The sequence below is a fragment of the Delphinapterus leucas genome, chromosome 13 (genome assembly GCF_059928025.1).
Source record: "Delphinapterus leucas isolate spDelLeu-1000000601 "Yukka" chromosome 13, BTC_Dleu_Yukka2, whole genome shotgun sequence".
NCBI classification, from domain to species: Eukaryota; Metazoa; Chordata; class Mammalia; order Artiodactyla; family Monodontidae; genus Delphinapterus; species Delphinapterus leucas.
The window spans coordinates 41,406,898-41,433,197 of NC_143141.1; the positions used below are offsets into that span (position 1 = coordinate 41,406,898).

The 26,300-nt window shown below is 34.5% G+C and overlaps 1 protein-coding gene across 4 annotated transcripts in view; it reads left to right on the forward strand.

Annotated features, from left to right (window-relative positions):
• Window positions 1–26,300, forward strand: part of WDPCP (WD repeat containing planar cell polarity effector) — a 611,687-nt gene that overhangs the window by 440,724 nt on the left and 144,663 nt on the right. For 3 of the 4 annotated variants that reach the window (XM_089922334.1, XM_089922333.1, XM_089922335.1), the window contains one exon: window positions 11,066–11,152. The exons of the other annotated variant lie outside the window; for it this stretch is intronic. In XM_089922334.1, coding sequence (XP_089778460.1) covers window positions 11,066–11,152 — 87 coding nt within the window. The remainder of the gene's footprint in view (window positions 1–11,065; window positions 11,153–26,300) is intronic. 4 annotated transcript variants of the gene reach the window in all.

The window sequence follows — 26,300 nt, forward strand, 5'->3', positions numbered from 1 at the left end:
TATTGCTCTGTAATTTTTGCTTCTTTGGCTATTAATTAATAAATAATCATCAAAGCCATCTTAGAAATTTTTTTCAAATCATATCTGTTTCAGCATTTAGTCTCAGTTAGGCAGTAACAATATAAAGAAAGTCTCCATGTTAGTTTAAAGCCAAATAGGCTTTCTGCTGATAGGCTAACCCTAACCCATAAGGATATTTACTAGTAAAAGGTAAAAACCTAAAATAAGGGAATGAGAGAAATAGTTTTACTTTCCTTTTTATTTGTAAAGGTGAACAATCAAAATGCTACATCCTTATTCTTCCTATGTAACATTGCTTATTTATAGCCCAAGATTTGCCTTCAGGAAGCATTAAGAGCCTTAAGAGAGCATTAAGGCCTTAAACAAAGCTCCTTTTAAGCTCATGATTCTACTGTATACATTTGAAGCTCCATATTGAAATTGTCTAAAGAATTTATCATGTTTTCTAATAGATCACATATTAGTATTTAAATTATCATCTAGCCTATATGAGAAATATTACCTCTTTGAATTTAAAAGTTTTTAAAATAAACAGGATTATTCCTACATGTAAATTATCTTCTCCCACCAAGATATCTCTTCCTTAAAGAATAAAAATATGACCACATTGAATGCAAAGGGGTCACCAAAAAAGCATAATGGTTAACCTGAGAATATTCTTTTTGCATTAGCATCTATCAGAGATAGAAGGATAAAAGACATATAGCATGATATCAATAGGCCTTGAATATTAAAAAGTCAGTATGTGGGTATTGGACCTGAGGAAATGGGCCAGAAAGGACCTCTTTGTCTGCTTTACACTGTAGCCTAAGTGAACATCTTCTAAAATTAGGGTCAGCAACCTATGGCCTGCCAGCCAAATCTAGCCCCAAAATGGCTTTTTACAGTTTTAAATCGCTGAAAAAAATCAAAAGAAAAATAGTATCAAAACACTTTAAAATATATGATATTAAAAATACATGATAGTGAAATTCAAATTTCAGTGTCCATAAGTGAAATGTTACTGGAACACAGCCAAACTGATTTATGTAATGTGTATGACTGCTTTACTCTATGATGGCAGAGTTGAGTGGTTGCAAGAGACTATATAGCTTGTAAAGCCTAAAATATTTCTATCTGGTGTTTTACAAAAAAAGTTTGCAGACCCCTTGTCAAAAAAATCATAATTTATAATTTCACTCCTCTATTTAAAACCCTTTAGCAGCTTCTCGTCACCTTTGGGATAAATTCTAACTCCTTAATATGGCATCTAAGGTCCCTCCACTCTCACCTCTCTGCTTTCCAGCTACATCAGCTTTCTTTCAGTTCTGGGAAATGTACTCTACTCCTTATTATATCCAGACCATGTTAAGGAGTTTGGGTTTTTCCTTACCCCAAATCAGCAAGGTGTAATGGGAAGGTGTAATGGTAGACACATGGAATTTGGGTCATAAGTTGTCGTCAAGATCAGTAACTTTTGAGTTTTTTAAAATGTATATAAATGACGATAATAATATAGTACCTACCCATAGGTTGGGTTTTTTAATTGAATAAAAGCATCTTTGAATTCTGTGGTGCTTTATAATTTTTAAGTTTCACACAGATGATTTCATGTAATCCTATAATAACCCTTTGTTTCCCTTCACTCCTATATCGCCCCTCCCTATTTCCCTCTCCCCACTGGTAACCACTAGTTTGTTCTCTATAATCTGCTTCTTTTTTATTATATTCACTAGTTGTATTTTTTAGATTCCACATATAAATGATATCATACAGTATTTGTCTTTCTCTGACTTATTTCACTTAGCATAATGTCCTCCAAGTCCATCCATATTGCTGCAAATGGCAAAGTTTCATTCTTATTTATGGCTGAGTAGTATTCCAAGGTATATATATAAGACACCGTCTTTATCCATTCAACTGTTGATGGAAACTTAGGTTGCTTCCATACCTTGGCAATTATAAATAATGCTGCTATGAACATTAAGGTGCATGTATCTTCTTTGACTTAGTGGTTTTGGGTTTTTTTTCGGATATATATCCAGGAGTGGAATTGCTGGTAGTTCTATTTTAAGTTTTTTGAGGAAACCCCATACTGTTTTTCACAGTGGCTGTACCAATTTATGTTCTCAACAACAGTGTATGATGGTTCCCTTTTCTCCACATCCTCACCAACATATGTTGTGGTCTTTTTGGTGATAGCCATTCTGACGGGTGTGAGGTGGTATCTCATTGTGGTTTTGATTTGCATTTCCCTGATGATTAGTGATGTTGAGCATCTTTTCATGTGCCTGTTGGCCAACTGCATGTCCTCTTTGAAAAAACTGGCTATTCAGTTCTGCCCATTTTGTAATTAGGTTGTTTGTTTTTTTTATGTTGAGTTGTATGAGCTCTTTATATATTATGAATATTAACCCCTTATTGGTCACATCATTTGCAAATATTTTCTCCCATTTAGTAGGTTGTCTTTTCACTTTTGTGGATGGTTTCGTTTGCTGTGCAAAAGCTTTTAAGTTTAATTAGGTCTCACTTGTTTATTTTTGCTTTTGTTTCCTTTCCTTTTAGGAGATGGATCCAAAAATATATTGCCATGATTTAAGTATTCTGCCTGTTTTCCTCTAGGCGTTTTATAGTATCTGGTCTCACATTTATGTCTTTAATCCATTTTGAGATTGTTTTTGAATCTTAGTGGAGATACTGTATTGGAAGTACTTTGTAAACTAGGAAGTACTAAACAGATATTATGTGTCATTACTATTAAGAGAGAGCAACAGTTGTTTTTACATGCCAATTGCAAGAAATAATGAAGACCTGAAATGGCCTGAATTACATGAATATAAAAGAGAAGATATTTTGTAAGCAAAATCAATATGATTCAGTAAGCCCTTAGATGAAAATGAACTATTTAGATTATGAGTAAATAATAATATAATAAAAAACAATACCATAAAATATAAAGAACAAAGTAAAAAAAAATCACTTGAAATTTTCTTATCCAGAAATGAACATCCTTTAAAATACCTCTATAAGTGTACACACGTACTAAACTTCTTATTTATAACTAGTTTTTTTTCATTCATCAATGTTATAGTGACAGTTTTCCATAAAAATAAATATAGACCTATATCACTACTTTAATGGTTACATTGTATTCCATTTTATGGGTGGTACTGACATAAAAGCAGGCATATAGACCAGTGGAAAAGAATAGAGAGCCTAGAAGTAAACCCATGAATATACTGTCGACTGCTTTTTGACAGGGGCACCAAGAACACACAATGGGGAGAGGATAGTCTCTTCAGTAAATGGTGGTGGGAAAACTGGATATCTACATGCAAAAGAATGGAACTGGGCCCACTCACAAAAATTACCTTATACCACTCACAAAAATTAACTCAAAATGGGTTAAAGACTTACATGTAATACCTGAAAGCACAAAACTCCTAGAAGAAAACATTGAGAAAAAGCCACTTGACATTGGTCTTGGCAGTAATTTCTTGGATAAGACACCAAAAGCAAAGGCAAAAAAAGCTAAAATAAATACGTAGGACTACATCAAACCAAAAAGCTTCTGCCCAGCAAAGGAAACAAACAAGAAAAAGAAAAGGCAGTCTATGGAATGGGAGAAAATATTTGCAAATCATATATCTGATCTGGAGTAAATATCCAAAATACGTAATGAACTCATACAACTCAATACCAAAATTCAAATAATGCAATTTAAAAATGTGCAAAGGACCTGAAGAGATATTTTTCCAAAGAAGACATACAAATGGCCAACAGATACAGCAGTCATCAGGGAAACGCAAATCAAAACCACAGTGAGCTATCACCTCACACCTGTTAGGATGGCTTTTTTCAAAAAAGACATAAGATTAAAAAATGCTGGCAAAGATGTGAAGAAAAGGGAACCCTTGTACTGTTGGTGGGACTGTAAATTGATACAGCCATTATGGAAAACAATATGGAAGTTCCTCAAAAAATTAAAAATAGAACTACCATATGATCCGGTATTCCCACTTCTGAGTACATATCCAGAGGTAACAAAATCAGTATCTTAAAGAGATATATGTACTCCCATGTCCACTGCAGCATTACTCACAAGAGCCAAAATCTGGAAGCAAGTTATATGTCCACTGACATGAGTGGATGAAGAAAATATAATACATAGAAAGATATATATATACATACATATATATACACATACACACACACACATACACTATGGAATATTGTTCAGCCAAAATATGAAGGAAATCTTGCCATTTTCTATAACATGGATGAACCTGGAGGGCATTATGCTAAGTGAAATAAGCCAGATAGAGAAAGACAAATACTGTGTGGTATCAGTTATATCTGGAATCTTAAAAAGAAAAAAGCTGATTTCATAGAAATAAAGAGCAGAAGGGTAATTGCTAGAGGCTGGTTAGTGCTCTTTGTGTACTGTTTTTAAAATCTTTTATTATCCCAAGGTCTTGAAAATATTCTTTTTTAATCTTCTAAAAGTTTTATTATTTTAATGTTAACAATCAAACCTATGATCCACCTAGGTATGGCTCAAAGTTAATTTCTGTCACATATATATACACATACACACACACACACACAGACACACACACATATCCAGTTGACCTATGACTGTTTATTAACAAGACTGTCCTTTGCTTAGTGCTTTACATGGCCACCTTTGTCATAAATCAGGTTCCCATATATACATTTAGGTCTGTATCCCTGTACCAAGACCAGTCTTAATTAGTGTTCTTTCTAAGTATTTATATCCAGTAGCATAAGTCTTCCAACTTTGTTTAAATGTGTTGTTCTTATTCTAACTTCTTGTGATAGATGCTTAAATCATGGATTTTTTTAGGCTTTATTTTCCAATGTATGCATTCAAGGGGATAATTTCCATTCAAGCATAGCTTTGTGTTCTGACACTTTATGTCATATTTTTCATTATCATTCAGCTCAAAATATTTCTAACATTTCTGTTGTGAATTCTTCTTTGCCCATGGTTTCTTTAAATTTCAACTAATCTCAGACAACACACACACACACACACCCCTTAACCTACTGTATTATGTCAACCCTTTGAAATTTGTTGAAACTTTCTTTATGGCCCATTATATGGTCAATAGTGAAGTTTCCATGTTCATTGAGAAGAATATGTACTCTACAGTTTACAGTTGTTGGGTACAGTATTCTAAATAAAATCAAGTTTGTTAGTCATGTTGTTCAGTTCTTCTATGTCTTCACTCAGACTGATGTATTAAAAATTTCCACTGTGATTGTGGTTCTGTTTGCCTTTTTTGTTATTTTATTTGTTTTAAGGCTGTGTAGTTAGGTGCATGCCAGTTTAGAACTGTTATATTTTCTTGGTATATTGCACCTTTATCATTATAAAACATTCTTTTATTTTCTAGAAATGTTTGCCTTAAAACCGACTTCATATCTCAAAGTATACCTACACCAGCTTTATTTTGGTTTGTGTTTGCTTATATCCTTCATATATCATAATCCATGTTTCCTTATATTTAAGTTGTATCTCTTGTAAGCAATATAGAGTTGGATATTTATAATCAACTCTCACAAGCTTTGTCTTTTAATTGGAATATTTAATTGAAGTATAAATAATAGTACAACTGTTTCTTTTCTGTATGTCCGACTTATTCTATGTCCTTTAACCATCCTTGGCCTTCTTAGTATTAACTATATTCCATTCTTCTCTTTCATTAGCGTATTTTTTTCCTCTTGACTAATGTCTTTTTGGTAGGCCTTTTTGTTGTTGCTGTTGTTTGGGGGTCATTTACTCTTATCTCTTTCCTTTTTTAAATTGCATTTTGGACTTAAGATATTTAAAATTTAGTGATAATTTGAGGTTGTATATGATGTTATTTTCCTCCAGAAAGAATTTATTTTTGTTTCTGGCAAATAATTAGGGTAAAGGTTAAACAACATTTTAATCTATTCTGGAGTTGAGTTTATTTGAAGCTGAATTTCAGTCTGAGAGGTGGTTTGTTTCCACTTTATACTTACCAAGAATGTAGCCCTTCAGGAGTCCCAGCTGAAAGCTCTGCCTCAGCAATCTCTGAAGTATATAACTTTGTACTTTTAGCCCAGTACCTGAAACTCTACCTAAAGCTCTGTGCAGTTTCTCAACTTTTCAAACACTACTTTCTGCGCAGTTTCTCAGGCTCTTGGCCACCAATTACAAATTGGCAAATGCTTTGAAAGCAAAAGCAGCACCAAACATCAGGCTTATACCTCTCTGGGCTTTGCTTCTGTCTAGGAACTTGGGTCTTTCAGATACTCACTGTCTTGGTAGGTCTCCAGTGTCTTCAAACAGAATTTTAGAAATTATTTTATCCAGCTGTTCTAGTCATTCTCAGTAAGAGTATTCTCTTTTATATCCTTATCTGGATAACTGGAATCAGAAGTTCTGCAGTATATTTTTGGAAGGTGAGTGAAGTGTTAAACTTGGCACTAGCTGCTTTCCAATTCTGTATAACTCCCTGCAGTGTGCTATTATGTTTGAACTATTAATCACTAAGAGCCTTAAATGTGACAAATTCTACTTTTAAGCATAACATGTCATCAATTTTATGCCCCAAATGGATGAAATGAAATTTTATAAAATACTGCATACTAGGGTTTATCACTCAATTAAAGTAAAAGAACTAAAGAGAAGAACCTAATTTTTTCCTATTTTAACTCATTTTCAAGAAAGTAAAAAAAAAAAATTTACAGCTCTTCAAGTTCAAGAATTGTTTTAATCTTGTAGGATTAATAATGCAAGTCTCTCCTTTGATAACAGTAGGAGATATTTGTGATTATGCCTGCTTAAATTTATAGTCTGTCTTGCTTGAGGGCATGTGAGTGCTTTATGATTATCAGGAACAAAATCATTACAGCTCAAAAAATGAAAGAAGTTAACTTTTCTTAATCATCTGCAAAGTGCCAGGCATTATGCCAGAGGCTTTGCATGTTATCTTATTTAATTTTCATAATAATCCTAACCAACAGAATTATTATACCTATTTTATAGTTGACAAAACTGATAAGGAAAACTGAAGATCGTGATTCAAACTCAGATGTGTTTGACTCTAAACTCCATGTCATTTCCAATTATACCAAACTGCTTATATAAACAAAAGATTTGGAAGTTCTCCAAAAGTTAGCAATTTGTGACTTGATAACTACCCATAACTAAGTCTAAGAAAGCTATTGTTTCCCTTTTATTTTTTATGAAAATGCACAAAGATTTCAGTAAGACTGCTTATTGTAGAATGACAATCTACATGACAATCTGATCTTGCTTGAACGATTTACAGAACCCCAGCTTATTGGGGAGATGATTCATCCAAACTAAGTGCTCTTAAAGTTTGTCTGTAGTAAAAGGGAAGCATCTGTTGTGTGCAGTGAATATGAAAAGGATCACAGAAAAGTAGCACCAATTGCCTATTTCCCTATTTCCTCATTCATGTCTCCAGGAAAGAACATTTTCACATGTTTAGGCATGATTTTCTTTCAGGTAGATGTGGTTTATGCTAGTCATCATATTGATAGATCTTCCAGAACCATGAATCTACTCTTTGAGAACCCATCTGCATCTTGGGAGACACAAAGAAGAGTTGTATCTTAGAGTGTCACGTGAACTGGACAGGTGTAACACTTTTTGTGTCCATCCCCAATCTCTTGTCCTTTAGAAAAGTATCAGCTTCTCATTGGTCCCTATAGTTCAAGGCTATTTCTTACTAAAACCCAAACAAAGGGAAATCATGATATAATTAATATTGGCTCAACTGTTTTAAAATATTACTGGTGAGGTAAGGGAAGGGGGAATCTTCCACTTCCAGCCAATGGAGACATTGGTTTTCGGACTTGTCCTCCTACTGTGAAACTGGACAAAATATATGAGACAACTGTATTTAGGCAGTGGACAATAAGGACAGCAGGACCATGATTCCTCAAAAAATGGAGAATACACAGATGAGCCCTGTATACAACTTCCAGAGCAGAGACCAGTGATATCACTCAGCTGAAGAGCCAGAGATAAGAGTTCAGAATTCAGGGATGATGAGGGGTCTAAAGTTTGTGGGGCAAGATACCAGAAAGGGAGAATCTGTGTGAAGAGTGGGGACCCAGAAGTCTTCACGGTGGTTCCCTTTGGGTCCTTGATGGGAGAGTAGGCTGCAAGTAGACAAGGCCTATCAAAGAGCCCCTGCTGTGACAATGAGAGTGAATGGAGAGGCTGCAGAGTGCTGAGACATGCTTTAATTCTGGTTCAGCCAAAGTGAAGCAACCTCACTGAGCATTTATATGAAACCTCAGAAATGCCATGCTTTAAGAATAAGGACCACATACTAAGACTATTTACAAAACTGAAATAGATCTGCCTTTAAATATCATAAAACCAATTTGACAGGATCAAAAGAATCTACCGCATATTTAGTGCCTTGCTAGTACAAAACTCAGTATCCTTTAAAGAAGGACAATATAATCCAAACTCCCTGAAATGTGACATCCACAATGTCAAGCATAAACAATGTCGCACATTACTAGGTGTGTGAAGAATCAGGGAAATGTGATGTATTATGAAGAAAAAGAGAAGCTAATAGTAACAGACCCTGAGATGACCCAGATGTTGAAATGAGCAGACAAGCACTTTGGAGCAGCTATTATAAATATGTTCAAGGATTTTAAAAGAAAAGAAGAACATAATGACTGAATATATAGGGATTCTTAGCAGAGACATAGAAACTATTAAAAACCATGGGGGGAAGAATTCTAGAGATGAAAAATATGAAATCTGAAATCAAAAATTCTACTTAGAAAAATAATAGACACTGTATAATAAAGGATTAGTGACTTTGAGGATAGTTCAATAGAGATCATCTAATTTGAATAAAAGAAAGAAAAATATTGCAAAAAATGAACAAGAACTAACATGTGAGACAAAGTCAAGTGCTCTAAAATACATGTAATTGGTGGAAAACATCAGTCTACAGATCCAAGAAGCTCAGTGAACTCTAGATAGAAGAAAGCTTTACCCAGGCACACAACATCTTGGCACAGCATATCCAGACTATTGAAACCAATGATGAAGAGAAAAGTCTTTAAAATACCCAGGGAAAAAAAAAAATTACATAAAATGATCAGCAACTAATAGGAATTATCGCTGACTTCTCATCAGAAGCAATGATACCAAAAGATAATGGAACAACATCTTTAATGTACTGAAAAAATCAAAACTCTCAACACAAAATTTTATATCTCGTGAAAATTACCATAAAATGAGAATGAAATAACGACACTTTTGAATAAATGAAAGCTGAGACAACTCAGCACAAACAGACCTGCACCATAAGAAGAATTAAAGGATATTCTTCAGGCAGAACAAATATGATGCCAAATGTGGATATACATAAAAGAATAAAGAGTTCTGGAAATGGTAAACGTGGATTAATAATAAAAGTATTTTTTCCTCATGCCAAAATTTCTTTAAAAGATAACTGTTTAGAGGAAAAATACCAACAATACATTGTGGTGTTTATAACCTATGTAGATATGAAATGAATGACACTAACATCACGGGGATTTGGGATAAATGAAATTATACTGCTGTAACGTTCGAACCTTTTACCTGAAGTGGTATAATATTAATTCTAAGTAGACTGTGATAGATTAAGATTGCGTATTGTAGTGCCGAAAGGATTTTCTTAAAAATTTAAATAGATATGCAACTTTAAAAAGTCAATAGAGGAAATTTAAAAATACATAAAAAATACTCAACCCAAAAGAGGGGAGTACAGGAGAACAAACAGAAAACAAATAAGCAAGATGGTATACTTAAACCCAAACATTTATAATTACATTAAATTCAAATTAACTGCACACTACAATTAAAAAGCAGAGATTGAATTTTTTTTTTAGTCCAAGATTGTGTAACTGGATAAAAAGCAAGACCTAATTATATTCTGTGTGTAAGAGAAACACTTCAGTTATTATGACACAATAAATTGAAATTAAAAAGATGTACCATGCAAACAGTAAGGTATCAGAGAAATTAGACTTCAGGACAAAGGAAGTATTACTAGAGACAAAGAAGGACACTTGTGATAATGAAAGTTCAGCAGAAAGACATAATTCTAAATGTTTATGTACAAAATAACTGAGTTTCAAATATGTGAAGCAAAAGCTGACAGCAAAAAAGAGAAATAGACAAATGTAGTAATTCACAGAACAAGTAGTAAAAAAAAAAAAAAAAATCCATAAAGATTAGTGAACCTTTTAACCAACTTAAACCTGACAGTTTTTGAATCCACATCCAACAACTTTAGAATGCACGTTCTTTTCAAATGTATGTGGAACATTCACTAAACAGACTATCTGCTGGTCCATAAAATAAGGCACAAGACACTTTAGTAGACTGAAATATGACACCAAAGGAATTAAATTACAAGTCAATAACATTCATATATTTACAGTTCCCAACTTTTGCATATTAAACAGCGCTTCTCTGAAAGTCTCATGGATCAAAGAAATCACAAGAGAAACTTGGAAATATTTTTAATTGAATTTTAATGAACATATCAAAATGTATGGGATGGTTATACAGGTGCACCTCATTATATTGCGCCTCCACTTCATTGTGCTTTACAGATACTGCATTTTTTACAAATTAAAAGTTTGTTGCAACCCTACCTCAGGCAAGTCTATCACACACCATTTTTCCAACAGCATTTGCTCATTTCATGGCTTTGTGTCACATTTTGGTAATTCTTGCAATGTTTCAAACTTTTTCATTATTATTATATTTGTTATGGTGATATGTGAACAGTAATTTTTGATGTTACTACCACAACTCACTGAAGACTCAGATGATGGTTAGCATTTTCTTTTTTAGCAGTAAAGCATTTTAAAATTAAGGTATGTACAATGTTTTTTAAGACCTAATGCTACTGCACACTCAATAGACTACAGTATGGTGTAAACATAAATTTTATATGCAGTAGGAAACCAAAACGTTCTTGTGACTTGCTTTATTGTAATATTCACTTTATTGCAGTGGTCTGGAGCTGAACCCACAATATCTCCAGAGTATACCTGTAATCCATTATATAAAATGAGGCACCCTGACTCCATACTGATACAAGTAAGTACACAAATAAAGAAAGCCATTTAATAAATATAAAAGGAATGATAAAATGAAAAGAAAATCACAATTTGGCAAACATCATAGTAATAGTTGAATAAGGCAACAGTCATTAATGAATGCTGTAACTGTGAGAGAAAGTTTCATGAGATACAGGATATTATTTACATAGTCTCAAAATATTTCCCCACAAAATATGTATTATTTACAAAAGGAAAAAGTTACTTTACAGTGGAGAAGGCTGGTAGACACCATGTTATTCAAATGATCAAAATGGAGCAAATAAAAATAATTTGCTGCCTTATATATTGTTATAAGAACACAACAGCCCTTCTGTGGCTTTCCTGCAAAAAAAAGTGCAAAATCTGGATCTAATCATGAGGAAATACCAATTGAACCCAAATTAAGGGACATTCTAATAACTAGCCTATACTCTTCAAAAATTCCAAGTTCACATCAGTGAAAAGACTGAAGAACTATTTTGTACTAAATAAGGAGACTAAAGATACATACCAACTAAATCTATCAAGAAACGGATCTGTGTGCTGTGTGCTGTGAATTGTTACTGGAACAATTGGTGAAATTTCAGTGATTAAGTGGGAGTAATGTTATCTATGTTAATTTCATGATTTGATTGTGGTTATGTAGGAGAATATCCAAATTTATAGGAAATAAACACTAATGTATTCAAGAGTGTGTTGGCAACTTACTCTTCAATAATTCAGAAAAAAAAGATCTTTGTACTGTACTTGAAACTTTTCTAAACTGAGAATATTTTAAATTTTCACTATTGTCACAGCTCTAGACATTGTTTCTCTGAGTAGAAGCTGTGTGGTTTTGAAGTCTATTTTTGTTGGTCACAGAAATACTTTTAATTCTGTGTCTTTGGGACCTTATTCTGCTTTTCAAAATTCAAGTGACCTCTCCAACTTAATTATTACTGTGGCATAAAAGACAGTCATTTACTACCCAAGATTGCTTCTCTGGCCCCATATGGATGGCATGAGGATGACTGTGCCTTCTGAACTTTCTCATGTTGACATCCCTAATTACCTTGGCCATTGGCACAGGACCAGTTGGAATGTCAAGTGTGTGCTATTTGATAATGCTATAAAAAGACCTATAGCTGCTGCTCTCCAGCCATCTGTGCCTTCCCTTGGCATGATACTATTGCGTAGTTTGTCTTCCGTTGGCATTATTTCTATAGCGTAGCTTACATCTGCCGCTCCTAGGCACTTAATTGGTGATCACGTTGACATAAAATAGCTTCTTTGGCACTGTTTTTATTTAGAAGAGTTTTATACCTGTAAACTTCTGAAGCAAGAATTGATATTTACTATATACATTATAATTATATACAATATTATGAATATAGCATTTTCTGACCTCTATTGACTCAAACCTGTCTTGGATTTCCAAGTTTAAATTTTCCCAGTCAGAAGTCTGTACTCTGAAGAATTACTCTATAAATGAAATGTACCTCTTCTGTTTTAAGACACTGGATTGAGTGTATACATCAACTTCTCCCTCCTGTGCCACATCTCTATAAATGATGGAACATATGTGTGTGTGGTTAAAATTTATAACTGGAATTCAAATCAAGAATACATAAGAGACCGGAAGCTGTGAGGAATCCACTGAAAACTGTAAAACACACAAAATAAGATTGAAAAAAGAAAGCAGAAACCTAAATGTCCAGATAAGATGGCTCCCAAAGTTGAAAGAAGCACCAAAAGTTCTCCATGCCCTGGGAAAGGGGATACTAGGAATCAGAAAAATGTTCCTGGGATAGCAAGGGTGAATAATCAGGTTGTAGCAAGGTGGGTGAGTGGAGAAGTCAAAGTAAGTAAATACTGATAAACCCCAGGTATTGTTAGAAAAATAAGGTGATGTGAGTATGTTAAGAATTTAAGAATATTCACCAGAAAAATACGAAGGGTGATTTTATGAACTGAATTGTGTCCCCCTGTCTTTCCAAATTGATATGTTGAAGCTGTAACCCCTAATGTGACTGTATTTGGAAGTGAGGCCTTTAAAGATACAGTTAAGGTTAAGTGAGGTCGTGGAGGTGGAGCCCTAATCCAATATGACTGGGGTATTTGTAAGAAGAGGAAGAGACAACAGGGATGCATGTGCACAGAGGCAAATCCAGCAAGAAGGTGGTCACCTGCAAGCCAATGAGAGAGGCCTCAGGAGAAACCAAACCTGTCAGCAGCTTCGTCTTGAACTTCCAGCCTCCTGAACTGTGAGAAAATAGTATTTCTCTTGTTTAATGTGCCCAGCCTTTGGTATTTTCTTATGGCAGCCCTAACAGACCAATACAAATGGCGTAACTTTAGAATCAGTAAATAAAAACACAAAAAAGAAGACTTGATAAATTATTACAGAACAAATAGGAAATAATCAAAAGGAAATAAATAAGGGTATGGCAAATAGAAAGTAAAAAATAAGCTGGCAAGAATGTCTAAGCATCAGTAATTATAATGTCAATGAATTAAATTCACCTACTGAAAATCAGAGACCACAACATTGGATTTTTAAATATCCAGGTATGTGCTGCATATATAAAACATTCCAAACCCAAAATAACATGGTTCAAATGGAAAAATATATATAATAAATGCTTCCAAAACCAACTGTCAGAAGAAAATATCTGAAGACAAAATTATTAAAAGGGAAAAAGAAGGTGAGGTACTTTTAAAGCATGTGCTCAAATTCTTTGATACTCTTTTTTTTTTTAATTTATTTATTTTTGGCTGTGTTGGGTCTTCGTTTCTGTGTGAGGGCTTTCTCTAGTTGTGGCAAGTGGGGGCCACTCACTATTGCGGCTTCTCGTTGCGGAGCACAGGCTCCAGACGCGCAGGCTCAGTAGTTGTGGCTCACGGGCCCAGCCACTCTGCGGCATGTGGGATCCTCCCAGACCATGACTCGAACCGGTGTCCCCTTTATTGGCAGGCAGATTCTCAACCACTGCGCCACCAGGGAAGCCCCAGATACTCCTCTTTTCGAAAGGTGGTGCCTTATCCTCTCATCCCCTTGAATGTGATCTGGACGTAGTAACTAACTTCAGCTATGAAGTGTGACTTCTGAAACTAGGTAATAAAATGTGTTGTGGCTTCCTTTTTGCCCCTTTCTCTCTGATCACTTGCTCTGGTGGAAGCCAGCTGCCATGTCATGAGGACATTCAAGCAGCCCTATGGAGAGGCCCTATGGAGAGGCCTGCATCTGTATGCAGTGAGATACAGATGCGTCTGATGAATGGCCGGTAAGGAACTGCATTTGCCAGCCATGTGAATGAGCCATCTAGAAGCAGGGCCTTCATACACAAACGTTCAGATGACTGCCCCTCTGGCCAACATCTTGACTGCAACCTCATGAGAGACCCTGAGTCCAAATTGCCCAGTTAAGTCTTCTTGGATTCCTGACCCTCAGAAATTATGGTATAATTGATGTTTATTGTTTTAAGCTACTAACTTTGGGGGTAATTTGTTGTGCAGCAATTGATAACTAATACAGAGAGATCCTTTATAATAACATAGTTGATAATCATAGAAATAATCCATCAAATAGAGATAGCACTATTCATTTAACTACAGAGCTGCAAAATATATTCTTAAAAAAAAAAACCTTCAAGGAAAAGTTGAAAAATCCACAAAGTGCAGGATGTTAGCACACCCTTCTCTGAAAACCATACACTGAGAAGGAAAAAGACAGTTAAGGATATTAAGGATTTTAATAACATAATTAGAAAACTTGACCTAATGAAGATATGTTTAATAAACATATTATTAAACATATTAAAGAATGCATATTATTAATAAAGTCATTTTAAATAATCATATCTAAGCCACCAAGGAAATATCAACATATTCCAAATATTTCTACCACAGAAATCATATTCAGTGACTTCTGTGCAGTAAAAGTAAAAATTAACTACAAAAAGATCACCCCAGGACTTCCCTGGTGGCGCAGTGGTTAAGAATCCACCTGCCAGGGCTTCCCTGGTGGCGCAGTGGTTGACAGTCCACCTGCCGATGCAGGGGACACAGGTTCGTGCCCCAGTCCGGGAAGATCCCACATGCCACAGAGCAACTAAGCCTGTGCGCCACAACTACCGGGCCTGCACTCTAGAGCCCACAAGTCACAGCTACTGAGCCCACGTGCCTAGAGCCCATGCTCCACAACAAGAGAAGCCACTGCAATGAGAAGCCTGTGCACCACAACAAAGAGTAGCCCCCGTTCACCACAACTAGAGAAGGCCCGTGCACAGCAGTGAAGACCCAACGCAGCCAAAAATAAATTTTTTTAAAAAAAGATCACCCTGCTAAAAAATAACATGTGCCCCCAAATTTAACAACATACTTATTAATAACTCTGGCTAAAGGTGGTCTCAAAGTGGAAATTATAAACTTATAACTTAATGACAATGAAAATATTACATTTCAGGGTCTGTGGCTTGCAGCCAAAGCAATAATACTCAGAAGAAATTTCATAGCCTTAAATTTATTATTTTTTTAAAAAGATTGAAAATAAATGACCTGTGCTTTCATCTCAAGAGAACAAAGACAAATAAATCCAAAGAATGTAGAGAAATGAAATTAATGAAGATAAAAGAATTAAATTTTTTAAAGTAGAATTTCTCAATAAAATCAAAGGCATTTTCTAGAAAAGACCTGTAAGATAATAGTTTAGAAAAATATCATCAAGGCATAGAAAAAGAAGACAAACACACACACACAAAAACTAGGATTGAAAAGTACATAATTATGGCAAAGGAAATTTGTTTTTAAAGAGGAGGATACTATTAATTTTGTTTTCAATTTATTTTTATCATGGATAAAAAACAGAGGGAATAAAATAATGAACTGCCATATACCAATCACCTAACTTCAACAAGTACCTATACATGACCAAACAGTTTTCATTTATATTTCCAACCACCCTACATCCCATTTTGGATTATTTTGAAGCAACGTATTATTTTACTTTAAATGCTTCATTATATATCTCTGAAAGAGAAGTTTTGTTGGTTTTTTTAAAGAAACATCATCACAGTACTATTATTAAATCTAAAGAAATTCCTCTTAGTTTCTTATTTATTGGCTGCATCAGGTCTTAGGTGCAGCACGCGGGATCTTTTGTTGCGGTACACAGGCTTCTCTCTAGTTGTGGCACGCAGGCTTAGTAGTTGTGGCTCATGGGCTCCAGAGTGAGTGAGCTCTGTAGTTGTGGTGTGCGAGCTCCAGGGTGCGTCGGCTCTCTCGTTGCAGCATGCAGGCTCTCTAGTTGTGGCGCGCAGGCTTAGCTGCCCTGTGGCATGTGGGATCCTAGTTCCCCAACCAGGGATGGAACTGGCATCCACTGCATTGCAGGGCAGATTCTTAACCACTGGACCACCAGGGAAGTCTCTCCCCTTAGTTTCTTAATATCATCAAATCCAATTGATGTTCAGATTTCTCTGTTATCTCCAGAAGTATTTATTTTAAAAAATCTAAAAGGTAGTTGTATCTCAGGATCAACCAGGTCCAACGTTACATTTGGTTGATGTGTCTCAGTGGTTTAAAGTCTATTTTTTTCTTTTTTGTATTTATTTTAAATTTTATTTATTTATTTATTTATTTTTTGGCCGTGTTGGGTCTTTGTTACTGCACGTGGGCTTTCTCCGGTTGCAGTGAGCTGGGGCTACTCTTCGTTGTGGTGCATGGGTTTCTCGTTGCAGTGGCTTCTCTTGTTGCGGAGCACGGGCTCTAGGCCCGCAGGCTTCAGTAGTTGTGGCACATGGGCTTAGTTGCTCCACCGCATGTGGGATCTTCCCGGACCAGGGATTGAACCCATGTACCCTGCACTAGAAGGCGGATTCTTAACCACTGCACCACCAGTGAAGTCCCTCAGTGGTTTATTCTAATCTGAGTTCCGGCTTTCTCTCTTTTCCCCACTTGTTTTGCAGTTTTGCTGTTGAATAAACTGAACCATTTGCCCTATAGAGTTTCTCATATTTTGACATGTGCCAACCTCATATCTTTGGAGTGCTTATTAATATGTTCCTCTGTCTCCTGTGTTTCCTGTAAACCATTAGTTCATTTGGGTCTATTTCAAGTGACCATTTTTTCTCCTGGTTAGGGTCACATCTTCTTAGTCCTTCTCACCAAAAGTGACGTCATCACTTTTGGTTTTATCTTTCATTTATAGTATATATATACACACTATATATATATATATATATATATATATATACTATAGTATATATAGTATATATATATATAAAAAACTAAAGATGCATACATATTCATCTATATCCCTGTTTTTAAATAAAACTTCTGTTTTAGTGTTTTAGTAGCATATTAAAACATTGTTTGGAAACTTGATGGTTTTTTGTTTTTTTTAAATTTTATTGAAGCATAGTTGGTTTACAATGTTGTGTTAATTTCTGCTGTACAGCAAAGTGATTCAGTTACACATATATTCTTATTCATATTCTTTTCCATTATGGTTTATCACAAGATATTGAATGTAGTTCCCTGTGCTATACAGTAGGACCTTGTTCTTTATCCATCCTATATATAATAGTTTGAATCTGCTAATCTCACACTCTCAATCCTTTCCTCCCCCCCACCCCTTGGCAACCACAGTTCTGTTCTCTATGTCTGTAAGTCTGTTTCTGTTTCATAGATTTGTTCTTTTGTGTCATATTTTAGATTCCACATAAAGTGGTATCATATGGTATTTGTCTTTCTCTTCTGACTTACTTCATTTAGTTTGATAATCTCCAGATCCATGCATGTTGCTGCAAATGGCATTATTTCATTGTTTTTCATGGCTGAGTAATATTCCATTGTGTGTGTGTGTGTGTGTATATAAATATATATATACACATACACGTACGTATACACATATCACATCTTCTTTACCCATTCATCTATCGATGGACATTTAGATTATGTCCATATCTTGACTATTGTAAATAGTGCTGCTATGAACATAGGGGGTGCATGTATATTTCCTAATTATAGTTTTGCCTGGGTATATGCCCAGGAGTGGGATTGCTGGATCATATGGTAGCTCAATTTTTAGTTTTTTAAGGAACCTCCATACTGTTCTCCATAGTGGCTGTACCAATTTACATTCCTACCAACAGTGTAAGGGGGTTCCCTTTTCTCCCCATCCTCTCCATCATTTATGATTTGTAGACTTTTTAATTATGGCCATTCTGACTGGTGTGAGGTGGTACCTCATTGCAGTTTCGATTTGCATTTCTCTGATAATCAGCGATGATGAGCACCTTTTCATGTGCCTGTTGGCCATCTGTATGTCTTCCTTAGAGAAGTGTTTATTTATGTTTTCTGCCAATTTTTTGATTGGGTTGTTTGCTTTTTCGTTATTGCGTTGTATGCGCTGTTTATATATTTTGGAAATTAAGCCCTTGTTGGTTGCATCATTTGCAAATATCTTCTCCCAGTCTGTAGGTTGTCTTTTTGTTTTGTTTATGGTTTCCTTTGCTGTACAAAAGCTTAGAAGTTTGATTAGGTCCCATTTGTTTATTTTTGCTTTTATTTCTATTGCCTTGGGAGACTGACCTAAGTAAACATTGGTGTGATTTATGTAAGAGAATGTTGTGCCTATGTTCTCTTCTAGGAGTTTTATGGTGTCATGTCTTATATTTAAGTCTTTAAGCCACTTTGAGCTTACTTTTGTGTATAGTGTGAGGGTGTGTTCTAACTTCATTGATTTACATGCAGCTGTCCAACTTTCCCAGAACCACTTGCTGAAGAGACTGTGTCTTCCCATTTGTATATTCTTGCCTCCTTTCTTGAAGATTAATTGAACATAGGTGTGTGGGTCTATTTCTGGGCTCTCTATGCTGTTCCATTGATCCATATGTCTGTTTTTGTGCCAGTATCACACTGTTTTGAATACTGTAGCTTTGTAGTATTGTCTGAAGTCTGGGAGGGTTATTTTTCCTCAGGATTGCTTTGGCAATTCTGGGTCTTTTATGTTTCCATATAAATTTGAGGATTATTTGTCCTAGTTCTGTGATAAATGTCATGGTTAATTTGATAGGGATTACATTAAATTTGTAGATTGCTTTGGGTAGAATAGTCATTTTAACAATTTTAATTCTTCCAATCTTAGAGCATGGCATATCTTTCCATTTCTTTAAATCATCTTCAATTTCCTTTACTAATGTTTTGTAGTTCTCAGCATATAAGTAACTCTTCCACCTCCTTGGTGAGGTTTATTCCTAAGTTGTTTTTTTTTAGATGTGATTTTAAAAGGGATTGTTTATTTACATTCTGTTCTGATATTTCATTGTTAGTGTAAAGAAACTCTACTGATTTCTGTATGTTAATCTTGTATCCTGCTACCTTGCTGAATTCATTTATCAGTAGTTTTATGAGTCTTTAGGGTTTTCTATATATAGTAACTTAATTTTGTTATAATATCCTGGGAATAACTCTGATCATTCTATATAGCAGTATATAAAATGATCAGAAGACTTTTAAAAAGTATGATAATATATACAACAGTGCAATAAACATGAAAACTTAGTGAACGTGAATAAAATGAAAAAATTGAATTGACTAAAATAGATGAATTTAAATAAACCAGTAGCTCCAAGGACAAAATTCAAACAAGCCAAAAATATAACTCCTAAAAAAAAAGCAGTAGGTTTTATTTATGAATTAAAAACTTAAAAACTTATTCTAACATGAAAATAAGTGTCATTCCAAGTAAATTCTCCATTTGGTAACAAAATCTAAATTCTTTACATATATTTTCACATTTAAAATAATTATTCATTGTTCTTATATAAAAAAGATTATGTAGATACTTATGTAGACATTAAGAACTGATTACTAAAATTTATATTAATATAAATGTAACTATGAGATAAATTATTTCATAGACTTCCTTATCTTGAAAGTTACTTTTCCCTCAAATCTACAAATATGATATTTCTAAAATATTAACACATTATCAGAAATATTTTATTCCTAATTCTTAAAATTTCTTATTAACCAGATTTGTCCTATGAAAAGAAATGTTATTTTAAATAAGTACAAAGAGAAGTGTATCAACATTTTACTTTACTTGAAATAAAGCAGCATGAAATTAAATGTTCTGAAAGCAGTTTTGGACAAGGCTTAAAGCTGCAAAGCTTGTAGTTAATGAATTTAAAATTTATATTATCAACTGATTTGAACTAAGTAAAATATTATAGCAGGGAGGGCCAGAACATGGTAGTCTTAAATGTGTAGAAGCTGTTGCATGTCTTTGTAAGTGCTTCTGTTATCTCATACAAACCTATCAATCCCCAGAAGCATAACAAAAATTAGAAAAGGTTATAACAACATCAATACGTTATAATAGTTAAACTTATCTGTCAGTGACTAGTCCAAAGTATGATTTCAAGATGAAAATCTACTCAGGATTTTTTTTTAGCTTTGAATAGTTTTTTTTTTTTTTTTGGGTTTTGCTGCACGGCTTGCACAATCTTAGTTCCCCAACCAGGGACTGATTCCGGGCCCTCAGCAGTGAAAGCATCGAGTCCTAACACTGGACCACCAGGGACTCCTTAGCTTTAAATGCTTTTTGTTGTAAATCTGCATATTCATTATAGTAGTACATTAAATACCACCTGTGAAAGGTAATGAGCTCCCAGGAATAACAAGTCTTTTATTCCAGATCTTAGATGATACAGAGAGAATATGTGTAAATTTTTAAACATGGATCATAGCCAAAGACTCTCAGTGTTTGTCATCTTTTGTTCAGTGGAAGCCAATTTCACTTAATAGTGCTAAAAGATGTTACTAATATAAGTCAGTATGGCAAACAGTAAATTAAAAATTGTCACTGAGAATGACAGAAACTAAATAGTTCATTCTTCTGAATATTTTTCTGAAAACTTGCTTCCACATTAGTAACACTTTTATAATAAGACCATTCATAACTAGGTAATCCTGATTGGGTGGCAGTAAAGGTTGGGATTTATCAATATGACACTTTCAGATCTACTGTCATCTATGTTATCCCTTTAGACCCATTACATGCCATTTTAATCTTATACAATAAGTCTCCAAAAAGAGACCAAGGAAACAAAAAAGGACTGTACAACTTACAATGTCTCCTTGTGCCACGTGCCTCCGAGACACATGATTCTAAGCATCTAAGTATGGTACGGTAACACAGTTCACTAGTATGTGAAAACCTTGATGGATGGGCATCAGGGGGTAGATACATGTTTTATGGGGCTTGAAACCTATACTTCTGAAGAAAAATAATTTAATTGACCTAGAGAATATTATGCTTAGTAAGATAAGTCATAGAAAGACAAATACTGTATATTATCACTTAGATATGGAATCTAAAAAATAAAACAAATATATATAACAAAACAGGATAAGACTCACAGATATAGAAAACAAACCAATGGTACCAGTGGGGAGACAGAAGGGTGGGAGGGTCAAGATAGGGGTATAGGATTAAGATATACAAACCTCTATGTATAAAAAAGATAAGCAACAAGGATATATTGTACAGCACAGGGAAATATAGCCATTATTTTATAATAACTTTAAATGGAGTATAATCTACAAAAATACTGAATCACTATGCTGTACACCTGAAAATATTATAATATTGTAAATCCACTATACTTCAATTTAAAAAAGAAAGTTAAAAAAAATAATTTAACATTTCAAGTACAAAATTAGGTACTGGGAAGGATATGTACAAATAAGAGGCAGAGAAGCTTATGCTTTATAAACTTTGTAGTAAATTTACCTCTGCATCTGGCACGTAGTAAACACTCCATAATTATTTGTGGAATAATTTTTGATTAATAAGTATTAATTAAATTTAAAGTCAAGATGAGAAGGGCATGACTTTCCCAGTAGTGGTCTCTTGCAGTGTATTTAATATAATATCATTTAACAGTACCTTAGCCTTAGTCTCAACCAGCTTTACTGCATGTCCTCTATTCTTGTATGTGCTGTCCTAATCAAGTGAAAGACATGAAAATGAAATACAAAGCCAAGTGGCTTTTACTTTCTTGACTTATTTAGAATATGACCATTTCCCAGGGGTATATGAACATATTTAACTGTATATACCCAACATTTAAACTAAATTGAAACACTAAAACTATCTAAAAGTTAAAAAATAAATGTATCCAGAGGATAGCCAATTGTGGGGGGTGATATAGATACTAGATACTAGATGTCTTTTATCACACTGTAAAGATTCATGCATGAACTGTCTCAAACTGAGAGGTATGGAGTTATAGAAATATACTCTCTACTGCATTTTACTAAAAACTACATTCATATATATGAATAGTGAGAAGGTCCACAGAAAGATTAAGAAATGAAAACCTTCATGGTACAGATATAATATCAACTCAAGAACTGTTAAGCCTTATTACCTTCTTGAAATTAATGACCCCAAATTCCCTATAACAGTTAAAAAATTAAGAGTAGAAATCACAGAATTAAGAATGAGAGAGAGAGAGTATGTTCCAGAAATGATTTGTGGACCACAGATCTTATAGCCAACACTTACATCACTGTTAAACATAAAATACTAACATTAGTAACTCACAAAAAAATTGATATTTTTTATGGGTAACTTTCTTTTTCACTGATTTATATGCCTATATACTAGTGCTATTATATAGTCTTAATGTTAACTAGAATAAGTCTTAGATACTCTTGACCATTTACTTGCACATATGAATTTTAAGATCAACTTGTCAAGTTCCATGAAAAATATTGAAGGGATTTTGATTGAATTCCACTGAATTTTACAGATAATTTGGGGTCAGAATTGATATCTTTATGATGTATAATCTTTTCAGCCATAAGCAGGTGTATATCTGTATTTTAATCAGGTGTTCATTTACGTCACTCAGTAATGGGTGGTAATTTCTTCTTAAATGCATTGTATATCTTTTGCTTATTTTCAGTGAAGAATCACATATAAATTTTGCCAGAGACAAGAAGATAGGAAAAAAAGCTGCCTTAGTTTATTTGTAAGACTAGTATAACTTTAATACCAGTTGAGGGCTTGTTAGCAGTCAAGTGCAAGTAAAGTGATAGAATTTCTTAAGAACACAGATGCACTTATATAATACTGTACAGCAACTATACCTCAGTGAAAAAAAACATAAATGCAAAAGTATTAAATAAAACACTAGCAAACTGAATACCGGAGTATATATATTTTTAAATTACTGCTAATTTCTTCATTGAATATAAGGATCTATTATGAAAGTATCATGCCACTCTTGGATTAAAAAAGAAAATCAACATGATTTTTTCGATTGATATCCATTTAAGTTGCTTCTGATTTTTTATCGTTGTAAGTACTGCTGTCAGGAATTCCCTGGTGTTCCAGTGGTTACGACTGCATGCTTTCACTGCCGAGGGCCTGGGTTCAATCCCTGGTTGGGGAACTAGGATGCCACATGCTGCATGGTGCAGCCAAAAAAAAAAAAAAAAAAGTACTGCTGTCATCACCAATCTTGGACATAGGATTGGTCACATCATTTCCTTAAGAAGATTTTCCAAAAGTATATGTATGCAAATTTGAATTCTGATGTATTACTAAAATATGGAATCATCAAACTTTTTCCATAAAGGACCAAACAGCAAATATTATAGGCTTGTGGGCCAAAAGGAAAAATTGAGGTTATTATTTAGGTACTTGAGAAAACAAATTTCCATAGATTTTTATTGATAAAATTTTAAATGTAATAATTGAGTATGATAGAAAACAAATTTCCACAAATCTTTATTGATAAAATTAAAAATCTATTAATTGAGTACAGTTTTCATAATAAAGTTCTACAGATGTGAATAATGGAATTCTTTTGTGGGGGGATAACATTTCTCTTAATAAGGGTTGAAAGGTGGTTTTCCTTAACAAAATCTGTTGCAAATGTTCATCTGTGAATACTGATCTATGATGAGATTTTATGTATTTCAACTTTGCAAATTTCTTTCCTCGTAGATAAGTACTTCCAAATACTGATATCAATCCATGAGCGTATGGTTTAATTGCACATATTCACCGATCAGAAGGCATTTTTACAATTCTATTAGCTAAAGGCTAGACTGCCTTTTAACATGTTACTACATTGCAAATTAATTACTTCCTATTAAAGTTCCTTAATTGCAACATTAAATAGACTTTGGAATATGGACATTACCTTTGCACTTGTATCAAGGTTGAAAAATGCTGCTGTGGACTGAAATATATTGCTGGGAATATGTATAGGAATGGAGATCTCACTTCTTTTTTTAACTTTTGACAGTGCAGGAAGTGTATAACACAGCCTATTACTTGCAAGTCAAACAATGTTAGTTCTCACTGAAATGACTTTATCACAATATAAGTTTCACATGTAAGTACTGTTTTGCTTGTAATAGTTTCAGATTGAAACACTTTCAAGTCTTCAGCATAAGGTAATTCCAAAGCCATTCAGAGTTGAGTGGTTGAGCACAGTTCTTCCAACCATTTAAAAATGTAAACACCATTTTCTTTTAAAATTGAAGTATAGATGATGTACAGTATTATATATACAGGTGTACAATATAGCAATTCACAATTTTTAAAGGTTATACTCCATTTATAGTTACAAAATATTTGCTGTATTCCCTGTGTTATACAATATACCCTTGTAGCTTAACTTATACCTAATAATTTGTACCTCTTAATCCCTTATGCCTATAATGCCCTTTCTTCCCTCTCCACTGGTTTGCTCTTTATATCTGTGAGTCTGCTTCTTTTCTGTTATATTCACTAGTTTGTTGTATTTTTTAGATTCCACATGTAAGTGATATCATACAGTACTTGTCTTTCTCTGTCTGACTTATTTCACTTAGCATAATGACAAAACCAAAAAACCTACTGAATGGGAGAAAATACTTGCAAACAATATGACTGATAAGGGGTCAATATCCAAAATATATAAATAGTTCATACAACTAATCATCAAAAAACAAACAACCTGGTTAACAAAATGGGCAGAACTGAATAGACATTTTTCCAAAGAGGAAATGCAGATGGCTAACAGGCACATGAAAAGATGCTCATCATCACTAATCATCAGGGAAATGCAAATCAAAACCACAATGAGATATCACCTCACACCTGTCAGAATGGCTGTCATCAAAGAGAACATAAATGACAAATGTTGGCGAGGATGTAGAAAAAAGGGAACCTTCATACACTGTTGGTGAGAATGTAGACTGGCGCAGCCACTGTGGAAAACAGTATGGAGATTTCTCAGAAAACTAAAAGTAGAACTACCATATGACCCAGCAATTCCACGCCTGAGTGTATATGTGAAAAACACAAAAGCACTAATTCGAAGAGATACATGCACCCCAGTGTTCATAGCAACATTATTTACATTTGCCAAGATATGGAAGCAACCTAAGTGTCCATCAACAGATGAGTGGATAAGGAAGACTGTGGTACATATCAGGCTTCCCTGGTGGTCCAGTGGTTAAGAATCTCCCTGCCAATGCAGGAGACATGGGTTCGAGCCCTGGTCCGGGGAGATCCCACATGCCGCAGAGCAACTAAGCCCGTGTGCCACAACTACTGAGACTGTGCTCTAGAGCCCTTGAGCCACAACTACTGAAGCCCGTGCACCTAGAGCCCATGCTCTGCAATAAGAGAAGCCACCACAATGAGAAGCCCATGCACTGCAATGCAGAGTAGCCCCTGCTCGCTGCAACTAGAGAAAGCCCACGCGCAGCAGCGAAGACCCAACGCAGCCGAAAAAAAAAAAAAAAGGTCATAAAAAAAACACACACACACACACACAATGGAATACTACTCAGCCATAAGTAAGAGTGAAATTTTGCCATTTGCAGCAACATGAATGGACCTGGAGGGCATTATGCTAGGTAAACACCATTCTTTACTCAAGGGCTGTACAAAAGGCAGGCTATATTTGGCTTATAGGCCATAGTTTACTGACCCCTGCTCTGTAAAGTCTATATTCCCAGTAAATGTAATAAGTGCCTGTTTCCCCCCAAATTTTGCAACCAGTAAGTACTAACTTTAAAGAATTTGTCCAGTTTGAAATTACATTTTTTCAACTTTGAACATTCGGATAGTGAAATACCTTTTCATGATT